Source organism: Opisthorchis viverrini, assembly GCF_000715545.1.
Source record: "Opisthorchis viverrini unplaced genomic scaffold opera_v5_180, whole genome shotgun sequence".
Lineage (NCBI taxonomy): Eukaryota > Metazoa > Platyhelminthes > Trematoda > Opisthorchiida > Opisthorchiidae > Opisthorchis > Opisthorchis viverrini.
Genome location: NW_008751837.1, coordinates 618,934 through 630,679, shown reverse-complemented (window position 1 = coordinate 630,679; position 11,746 = coordinate 618,934). Strand labels below are relative to the sequence as shown.

The 11,746-nt window shown below is 46.5% G+C and overlaps 1 protein-coding gene across 1 annotated transcript in view; it reads left to right on the top strand.

Annotated features, from left to right (window-relative positions):
- Positions 1–11,448: 11,448 nt before the first annotated feature.
- T265_07682 (hypothetical protein) overlaps positions 11,449–11,746 on the top strand; it is a gene marked incomplete at both ends in the record, with an annotated part of 4,446 nt that continues 4,148 nt past the window's right edge. The window contains one exon of the mRNA XM_009173261.1: positions 11,449–11,537. Coding sequence (XP_009171525.1) covers positions 11,449–11,537 — 89 coding nt within the window. The remainder of the gene's footprint in view (positions 11,538–11,746) is intronic.

Here is an 11,746-nt window from a genome sequence, read left to right as displayed (position 1 = left end):
TATTTATCTCTTGAAACTCACCAATTGATGTCCAAGTTAGCATTCTCCTTGATACGCGGAGGACCCAATTCACGTGGTTGACTAAGCTTTGCATCCAATTTGCCATCATCCATCAGAGCGTAATAAATTTGCTTTGTTTTGAATACATCAGAAGATTTAACTTCAGAAATTGTGTATCCGAACCACAGACATACTTCTGAGTTGTTCAATGAATAAATCGGTCAGTTCGACTTTGCCAGTTATCATTCCACCAGGTAAGTCTTTCACGCAACTTTCATTTTTTGATGAACTCTGTGCTGTTCAAATGTTATTACAGATTACAACGTAACTACTATACTTTCTGGCAGCATTCTTTAAACATCCAATCGAACACGGATACACGCTTGTAGTAGGTACGCTTTCGAAGTATCAGAGGACAGTGATTCTCTGAAGGTAGAGATGTTTACGGATCCGCAAGTCGATATATACGATCGAAACTTTCGGCCAAGCCTTCCGAGTTGGGTTTGCTCTTGTTTTTCAGCAGCCTCCGTACACCTGCGCAAGCGANAGTGTAGCACAGATAAATAAATTTTTGGCATTTAACATCTTAATGACTTCTCGTCCATTCCCAACATGTACGACAAAAGCGTTAGCTTAGTTGCTCCAAATGACATGTGGCCACACATTTTATCATTCAAGGGAAGGTGGCAGTTCAACGACAACTACTTTGCAGCGTCTACATCCATTTGGAGGGCACTTGCATTTGAACCCAAGGATTTCAAGTCAGCCACAAAAGTGGACATAAACTTGAAATTACATCTGTAAGGCCACTGACGTCGATAGAAAATAGAAATATCCCCAAAACGGTGCATCGACTATCTCCAATGGAGACAGGCGCCGGTGCAGAGTAGGTCGAGACTTCATTCATTTAGGGTGTTCTGTCTGAAAGGAACACCCAAATCCAGTGTGTGATTACCAGTCGAATTACTTTCGACTCAAGCTTGTCCAGCGACAGAGCGTGTGGGACTAGGCTGAATACTTTTGAGCAGTCGGCAAATATTTTTTCAATTTCATGCAATATATATGATATCCTATATGAATCCTTCGTCCGTGGCTTGGATTAAGCCAACCATAAATACGAGCAAGAACTGTTTACGTGAAATCATCGTTGCACTGCAGATTTGAGGTTGCTCGTACTCCGGTGGTTTAGAATGATCTGCTCCATGAAGATTTCCATCAACTTTCACGGTACGCCAATGATTACCAACAATTTCTGCAGACTGAACCAAGAGACAGCTCTTGAGCCGAGGCCAAATAAGATTGTACATTACCAGTTATTTCACATAAATCAATTCAAATGGAAGGAAACCTTAGGCTGACTACACGGGATCACATGCGAACCTCCGTAATCCCGCCTAACCAGCGAACTGCCTTGTGACCTAGAAAATTTGAAGGACAAAATCATTCACCGTCAAAAAGTTTCTCCATGCGATGGAAGCCTACAGCTAAATCTTAGAAATATAGTCGGAAGACAACAATGCCGAATAGCATAACCAACTGCAGCGTTTCCTCCAAAATCTCTTCCCAGACGGACACCTTCTCTTCTTCTCCATCGCGCAAATTCAATATTACGCGAAACAAGACCATTTAAAGAACGCTTGGGCATAACATGTTATTACACCCAGCAGATACCGCTCAGGCTAACTACCACCCCTCCTGGATTTGGTCGTCACCGGTGAAAGACACTTCGTTGATCAGGTGATAATTAACACTCCTCCACTGGGACACAGTGACCACTGTGTGGTGACCTTTGACTTCATCTGCTATTGGGCCGGAAATCCCAAACCTCAAATGTGGCTTCGAAACTTCTGCCGCGCAGGCTTTTCATGAATGCGCATCTTTCTTGAACAAGTTAAACTGGGACCAGCTTCGGTGGAAGACTTATAGAGGACCATTGTCCAGAAAGTTCACGAGGCTGACGCGATGTTCGTCCCGCAAAATCCAGCACGCAGTCGGATGAGCCACAAATTACCTAAAACGATTCGGCGTCTTCTGGAAAAGAGTTATCAACCACTTTTCAAAAAGTGGACTACACATGACACAGAAGATGAGCTGGTATTTCGTAAAATGCGGAGCCGCTGTAGATCAGAAATCCGCCAATGGAACATAAAGAAACGATTCACCATTCTGAACCTCGCCTGAAAAAAACAGAAGTGTACTGTTCAAATACGTGAGACATCGCCGCAGAAACAAGTCATTCGCGTTCTTCTCAAAAAAACAGGAACGGAGAGCTCACGAGTGACCCAACAGTGGTATCCGGCGTTTACAGTGAACACTATGCAGGTCTATATTCAGCCCCAGCGTCCTTGTCACACCCAGTCTTGTCAAGGAGTAACTACGAACGGCCTCTAACCGACTTGGTCTTCACGATGGAAGAAATTCTTCAACTCTTGCACAAGGTAAACCCGTTCTGCGCGTTGGAGCCCGACGAGGCCCATTCAAGGATCCTGAGAGAACGTCGTTTACACTGGTAAAACATTTCTACCTGAAGTTGCGACAACCGCTTGACGAACGCCACCCCTTAGCTTGAGGAAAGCGATTATCATGATTGTCGTGTAAATGTAATACGAATGCATGTAATCCCTCACTTTCCTCCAAGATCCAAAGGAACATTTAACGAGGGGGGCGATCACTACCTAATGCGGAAAATACCAGGGCGCCACACGCTTTAATGTGCAACAGTTCCATGCAATTATTCGGTAGCTATAAAACCATCGTCCAGCAAACTGCTCCTGTTACTTTATGAGGCGGACTTCGAAGACGTAAAACGATTTATCGGAAATAAGCGGAAAAATTTCGAAAGAGGTATGGGATGTAGAAGTGTCTGCTGTATTTGTTGTGTCCTGTCGACTGACTGCGCTGATTGCTGGCGTCTCTGAAACTTGTTATGGCATCGCGGCTACTGCTGTGCTCACCAACTTTGCTCCTGCGTGAAGAAGACACGCCAGCGCTTTCACAGGGTCAGGGTGCACGCAGTACTAACACATCCCGTAAACTCATATTTCCCTCGACCAAGAAATCAGCCGAAAGGGCGCTCTACGAGATAGTTCTCCAGTGATTTATAACAGCCCAGCTCAGCTAGTCTTGCAAGGCTCTTCAGTTCTACCGAACTCTGCGTCACATTATGGTATGTAGGTTGAAATCCAGTTACATTTACACATGTTTTATACCAGGAATGTGAACCAATAAATTACTACACCGATTCCCCACTGTCGACAAAATGCTGTTATAATGGTGGGTAGTTGAAAGGTTTGTGTAAAGGAATATAATTGACTGAATTTGTTGTACCTTTCTTTGTTTCGGAGTTATTGTTTAGGGAAAATGCTTTTTGAGATATGGGAAACAGAGTCACTGTCAATCACATTCTTATTAGTGCATCAAATAAATAGAAAGAGATGCTTTGCCAACTGCGGCTTCATAGCTGTCAAACACGAGCACTGTGAAGCCACAACATTAAAAATTTTGGTGGTGGGGGATGTCTTTTGCCACTGGATTAGACTATCGTGTACAGCGAAGGTCTGTAACGCCTACCCTTCTGCTTAATTATTCTTCTAAGCAATTTCACACCAGCACCTACTACCCCCATTCCATTTTGTCTGTCTCACAATCCCGCGTCAAATTCATGACATGAATGCGACAATGTGTCAACCCCCGTTCCATGACCTCTTGAACTATACCAGGTGATTTCACACTGTTTTCATGTCCCACTCATTGCAACGACCCATATATAAGAACGGAGCACAATCAAGCACACACACGCATCACTCGCGCGTCGGAACACAGACCGGCTGAACCACCGAAAACCAGGATCGTGTAGTAGAGAATCTGCCAAAAGAAACACGACTACCTGCACCCAAACGAACTCGGTGGAACTATTACAACTTGCACTCAGAACGATAAGTCCTTCGTTTGAACGCTTCTATTTTTAGCACTATATTGGACTTGATTAAGGTGATAACCTCACGCCCTCAAAACACAAGTTTTATTAGTGTCTCTTTCTTACCTCCTGATATACCAAGTGGTTTTTGTTGTCTACAAAAGAGAACACTAATAGGTCCCATATTTAACAGTGGGCATAGGTGTCCACCGGGAATTTGGGACGGACAGCCGAAGTAAGCTATGTTGAATATGATTACGAGGGTGAGAATGTATTCCGGACATACTTCAGGCACTGCACAACTCTCAGCCAACGGCCCGTGCAGAAACCAGCTACTGGCATCTCCATCTCCAGCCCAACATCTGAAACCAGGGAACTAGATTCTTCTTGTTGGTCGCGACTCAAGGCCAAACGTTGATGCCCAATGCCAGATATAGCGGCAATTAAAATTACCAGAAATCCTATTAGTCTCGCAAGTTGTGTCCAAAAAAGACAATCAATCACAGTTCGTTGACAAAGGAAAGCTGCTCCATCTTCGTTGGTATCTCGGAGTCCACAGAGGCAACCTCACAATTCCGGCCTAACTGTGACCCCGAGGAACTAAACCACTGCTATACATCACTTTTGATGAACTGACAGCCATTTCGCGCGTGATTAAGCACAAAGGCCACAATCCAACTGCGCCGTCTACATTAAGTTTCAACAGATACTATGCTTCAAAATCGGCTTTAAGCATAGCCCCATATCCGCTGAACCACCTTTCCAAATTTTGCCTAGAATCTGCATCTGTAGGCAACATCTGCAAAAAAGTAGAGTTATGGCTTTGTTAACGCATTCGCCGCTATGCTGCGTATCAGCGAACCAGTATGCTTCACCATAGCTTTTTTGAACCTGTTCGACACTGAGCTCAATGATCTGCCTAACGTGGTATGCCAGGAAGCGCGGTTGTTCGAGGAAGTTTTTGTTGAGGACTTCAGAAGGTAAGCAGAGCTATGCTTAAATCATCACGGAAATATCTGTGAGGTTAAAATTAATAACCTTAATGATGAGTTAAAGAGCCTCGGGAAAAAATATTCTACCCTGATTGTCCTGTAACAATGCAAAAAAGGCACACCTCCGGTTCCTCCACAGCCATCTCACGATCTCCATCCTATTGGTTCGCTCGAAGCGCTTTGTTTCTGGGCAGATTGCACAGAGCGTAATGGAGGTGCCGCTTACGCTCGTGGGATTTACGCTGCCGCTTACATCACTTATTCCTGTTTTGTCAAAGTGGTCACCTCCATAGAAATGTAGGAGCGGACATAGGGAAGCCGGTCCGCGAACAACTCTTCTCTACTGATCTGTAGCAATTAGCCAAAAATGCCAGTCCCTTGTCCTCGCGGATTTCAACTCTCCTGCAGTCGACAGGGCAAATTTAATTGGCACGTAGTCGTAGTCCCTAACCTGCAGATGCAGGGGTAACAAGCTCAAATACCTTCAACTCAATACAATCACTGGGGATCCCAGATGATCACTTTGAAGTCGTTAAGAGCTCTTGGTGTTACCGCGGGACAGTGTTGATGCACTTCACGACAAAGACCCTGAAAGTCTGAAAAACGCCCATCCACGAGGTGATGGATGCTGCAAATCTGGTATTCCCAGTCAATGGACGTTAAAAATTTGTGGGGACATGACATACGGTATCCAGGTCCTTACTGACGCTTTCGATCCGTCCTGGGGCCCATGTCCCCGCTTAGACGGGTCTGTTCAGTTCAGTGTCAAAGTTCAGTTTTGCTGTAACGAAATTGGATATGAACCGGAAACTGTACTGGAGAAAGCCGCCACCACTGCAGAGATGTTTAGGATCAGTGTATCGACATGGTGCATTCTGATGAAAATTTTACACTCGGGTCTGAACAGGCTCCAGGACGTCTGTTCCACCCATACCAACGCAAACGACTTGATTATGGTGTTCCCAAAATTCACTCTCCTCACACCGAGGCCGAGTCTAACGAAAACAAGGCGCTGTTTGTCGCAGATTACCGTGGCTTTGTCCAATCTCAGTGGATCAGGTCGACCCTACCCGAATCCATGAAGACTTTTGGCTGTGCAAGCACACTGAAAACCCTCACTGGAACTGCTTTACCGCTCTCATTTCGGCTGCGCTGCGGATAAGAGGTCTAACTCGGACGCGATCGTCTGCTTGCCAGCCCAGCATCAATCCGAGCTCTGGTTGGTCGAAAATATGGACCCAACAGCCAATCATGAATCAGATCCACCGAATGCCGATCTCCCTGCCGTGTTCGGAAGGCGTTGGAATTTTCAGTGTTTTCACCCTAGACACTGTAAATATTTCGCGTTTGGGCTTATTGGGGTTCACAACATTTCGCGTGCTTTTGGTGGTTGTTTTCCCGAAAACGCTGGCTTGTTAAGTCCAGATCTGGAAATGAACAGAGGCATTACCGTCATTATCGCGGGCGTGACGTCGCTGAAAGCGGTATGCTTCATCAGTTGCGCCTCCTTGACTCACAAACCGCCCGGACCCGATGGCTTTCACTCCTAACCTTCACGGGTCTAGCTGCCACGACCAGGTCTTTGCATTTATCTCCTTTTCGAATAGAAGACCGTGGTTGTCAGTCAACTGTTCGAATCCGGTATTATGAAATACCAGTAAATTATCGGTCAGCTAGTCTGGCTTGTATGCTTAGCAAAATCATGGGACAATTATCACGGCGATTACAATATCACCGGAAGGTGGATGAAATGTTACATTAAAACCAGTACTGTTTTCGCCAAAACCACTCGGTTGATAAACTCCATATGGAGTAATATTACACGGTAGTAGTGAGTTGTCTCCAGGGCTTCCAAAATGTGGTTGGCATGTTGTTTATTGACTTCACGAAGCCTCTCACAATAGACATCTCTGTGGAATCTGCGTCGATACGCTCCGCTGGATCTCGGATCGGAGTTCTCCCCGGGGAACTCCTTTATCAGTGATCTGTTTGAAATCCGTTGTTCACATTGCTTGGTGTGCGAGAAACGCCTAATGCGTTGGAGGCAAATTCGTATCGACGATGACCCGCAATTTTCACAAGGGATCTGGATCGTCCGTATGAATGATCACAGGTTCGACAACTCTGTCGACCCGGAGAGATACATGTATTTGAATATTGGTAGCGAAGCGCGTGTCGACGCGTTTCACTTAGATAGGACTTTACCTGGGATACACAACTCGAAATTAATCTCCAAGTGATGGAGTCGAGCATGTTCAAAATAATCCTTACTAATCGACCTTGCGCTGTGGCTCGAGGGATCTTGGGAGCCGCAGAGGCCCCTTCGAAGCCTTTGATTCAAGTCCGGCGTACAGCCATTAAATCTGCTAACCTCTCTGGTTGCACATCTCTCGGTTCCTCGCCTTCGAAGGCAGCTTGTCTACAGACTGCCTCAGCCTTTTCAACAAACTTTGCGATATTAAATAGTCAGTTTGCCTTGAACAGCCGCCCAAAATCGCACTCACAGAGACGTGGCTCACACCAAATATCTCTGACGCGGAGATCCCGATAAACGGTTACTCTTTTTCGAACTGACTCAAAACAAGGGAGGGTTGGTGGGTTTGATTTGCATTAACACGCAGCCCTGTCCCTCCCTGTTGTCCTCTCTGATACCACTCCTTCACCGTTTTGCGCTGCACTGTGGATTCAAGTTCTGCTGCGCGGATCCGATTCTCTCCTCGTTGTGATCTACCCTCGAGTTTCTCATATGAACCCTTGAGCAACTTTCCTCTAGCGACCACTTCACCCATTTCCTGCTGGTAGGTGAGCTCAACGCTCCAATGCCTCCTGAATGAAGCTCCAGCGCGTCGAATCACGTGGACTGTTTGCTACCGAAGTCGTTCAACGGAGCGCTTGGGCATAACATGTTATTACACCCAGCAGATACCGCTCAGGCTAACTACCACCCCTCCTGGATTTGGTCGTCACCGGTGAAAGACACTTCGTTGATCAGGTGATAATTAACACTCCTCCACTGGGACACAGTGACCACTGTGTGGTGACCTTTGACTTCATCTGCTATTGGGCCGGAAATCCCAAACCTCAAATGTGGCTTCGAAACTTCTGCCGCGCAGGCTTTTCATGAATGCGCATCTTTCTTGAACAAGTTAAACTGGGACCAGCTTCGGTGGAAGACTTATAGAGGACCATTGTCCAGAAAGTTCACGAGGCTGACGCGATGTTCGTCCCGCAAAATCCAGCACGCAGTCGGATGAGCCACAAATTACCTAAAACGATTCGGCGTCTTCTGGAAAAGAGTTATCAACCACTTTTCAAAAAGTGGACTACACATGACACAGAAGATGAGCTGGTATTTCGTAAAATGCGGAGCCGCTGTAGATCAGAAATCCGCCAATGGAACATAAAGAAACGATTCACCATTCTGAACCTCGCCTGAAAAAAACAGAAGTGTACTGTTCAAATACGTGAGACATCGCCGCAGAAACAAGTCATTCGCGTTCTTCTCAAAAAAACAGGAACGGAGAGCTCACGAGTGACCAACAGTGGTATTCCGGCGTTTACAGTGAACACTATGCAGGTCTATATTCAGCCCCAGCGTCCTTGTCACACCCAGTCTTGTCAAGGAGTAACTACGAACGGCCTCTAACCGACTTGGTCTTCACGATGGAAGAAATTCTTCAACTCTTGCACAAGGTAAACCCGTTCTGCGCGTTGGAGCCCGACGAGGCCCATTCAAGGATCCTGAGAGAACGTCGTTTACACTGGTAAAACATTTCTACCTGAAGTTGCGACAACCGCTTGACGAACGCCACCCCTTAGCTTGAGGAAAGCGATTATCATGCCGATCTACAAAACTGGTGACTGACCTGGCAGCTACAGGCCTATTAGCCTCACTAGCATACTGTCCAAGGTGATAGAACGCATTCTGAAGCAAGCCAACCTATATTACCTTACTACGAACAACCTGATGTCTCCAGTTCAACACGGTCTCCTCCCAAACCATTTTGCGTGAGAAATATGCTCTTATTTATGGAAAGCTTAACTCAAGCCAAGGACGAGTGACTCAAATCGGATGCCATATTTTCCGACTTCTCAAAAGCATTCGATCGAGTCCCACACGTAACGCTGCTCCACAAACCCGAATCTTACGGGATTCAAGGGAGAATTCTACACTGGGTTAAGGCATTCCTATCAGACAGAACATTCCGAGTGAAAGTAGGCTCGACCTACTCTTCTCCGGCGCCGGTCTCCATTGGAATTCCTGAAGACGCGTATCGGGACCACTGCCGCTTCTGGTATACATCAAGGACTCGAGGGATTTTGTAAGTCCGTGTCTACTTTTTGAGGACGACTTGAAATCCTGGAGTTCCATGCCAGTACACTTCCAATGCCAGTACACTCCAAATGGATGTAGACGCTGCAAAGCAGTGGTCGTTGGACTGGCACCTTCCTCTGAATGACGAAAAGTGCGTCTATATGTCATTTAGAGGAGACTCAGCGAATGCCTTTGACATGCATGGTGAAAAAGGACCAGAAAACATCATTATGATAGACTCCAGAATGAATTTGGGTGGTTGGCTTTCTTCAAAAAATGTCCTTCCCACTGCATAATTATAAGCCGGCTCAAAAGGCACGCCGTTCTACGGATAATTGCCGCATTACTCGAATGGACCTCCGAATACCCTACGAGGCCTACGTCCGACAGCTTCTGGAACGTGCCAATCAAGCTGTCTACTCAGGACGCACGAACGACGTCACCCTCATTGAGCGTGTCCAGCGGGTTGCTACGAAAATGGTTACCGGCCTTTAATCCGTGGACTATGAAACGCGTCTCGTGGTGCTTGACTTTTCTCCCCTGAGGTATCGTCGCCTTCGAGGATGCCTAATACTTACTTATGCCCTGTTTGAACAAGGTTTGGCCAGCATGTTTTTCTCCATTGACCCAGAAAACACACGGCGCGGACATGGTAAGACTATTTTCAAGCTCAGCGTGCACATATTTATTGGGCAAAAATTTCTCCTTTCGGGTAGTTGGTGCGTGGAATAACCTTTCTCCGACGGTTGTCCACGCCCCTTCTAGAACCCAGTTCACAGCACTATTAGACACTTATTTATGAGAGTCCTTGTGTTGACAAGCATACTGCCACGCGCTGAGAACTAAGAGACCAGTGCTACACCCTTTTTTAGCTTGTGCCTTTCAGGTGAACGACAGCCGCTGAACGACAAGAACAAAACCGACCCGGGAAACCCGGGCGAAATCCTCGATCCTGTGTATCAATCAGTAAATCCGTGAAGTCATTAACCGTTGTTGTTCGAAATATTCTATGCCACCTGTGCGATCGGGTTATGAAAATGAAGCACCAGGGCTTATGCGAGCACAAGGGGAAACGGATGATGTCGATTTTGTTTAAATGTTTGATATGTTTGACCGAAGGGTTAGTATGAGGTCTGGTTGAAAGCGCAAACCTTATCCCTAAAAGGAGGCGAGATGAATCAGTGGTTAGAATGCGAATTCAGTTACCGAAATATCCGTGGCTCGAACCCGACCTCTGCATCTCCACTTCTCTCTTAGTTTGGGCAGTCTGGTAGTATCCCAGCCCTCCTGCTTCCTTAGGATGGCATGACAGCTAGGCACTGAAAAGGTGTTGCAGCTGAGTGGTTATTTTTCATTATCATTTGTTCTATCTTCTGAGAGCTACCACCCGGCCAGAGACGACTTAATAACACTCCGTCGTGAAAAAATTTGTCGCGATATGACGGATTGTGTAACCCACTGAGCGATACTTAGGAGCCTACTTCTGACAATCACAGAGCCTCGTATCAGGTGGGTCAATAGATAGAGGTCCAGCTAACGGTCTCCATGTTGGTGGTCGAAATTTGTGTGGCAACCTTCTCCTCAAAAATGCAGGCTGCTCCGACGACCGTACACCAACCAGAGCTGTCTTGCGGTAAGGCTTTTGAGTCAGTCTGGTTGAGGACCCCAATCGTCCGCTCATCTACGTTCGCCCTCTGGCAATATCCCAGCTCACGTGTAACCATGAATGGCTCACCTACAAGTACTCTCATACCTCATCGGCCGTTGCACGGTGCCATAAACCGGGTGGTCTTAGTTTCTGCATACAGTACGGCAGATAAACGAAACAAACCACCGTTGACGCTTCCCTTTTTCACTTTAACATTTTTGTTGTTTTCCCCTCTCCTCAGTCCTTTGCTAATGACATCTCTGTAAGCCCATTCCTTAGAGCTGACAGGTCCGTTCACCGCCCACTACCGCCATCTGCACTATCTGCAGTTGATCCGGCTGCTACGGCCACAGGCATTTCGAAACCATCCTTCAAATCGTCGTTCAGTTCATCTAACAGCTTTTAACGTTCGCACTCTTAAACAAGCTGAACAATACACTGCATTTGCGTATACTGTAGACTCGATAGACTGCTGTCTGGAACAAGGAATCAATGCACAATTAAAGTTGTTGAACTGACCGTCCACTCCGTTTCCACTCGGTTCTAGTTGCGCACTCCCGGGGATCCAGGAGCCGCTATGACTGGCTTTGTTGGGGTTTTCACTGCTTTATGCCACCGAGCTGAATGGTCTCTTGCTGGTTGCCTGTTGACAATCGCCTATATGCGGTTCGTTAAGCAGTATCTGTGACAACACCCCGTACAGGCTATAAAGACACCTCAAAAGACTAGCTCTGATACACCCAAAGACAGCTTTTATGACGCTTAGAGCACCAAGACTTACTTGGGTGGTCATTGTGACTGGACTCGAGACGCACATCATCATCATCATCAATGACAGCAACACCAGTGTTGGCACTGATGCTTCACTGCCGTAC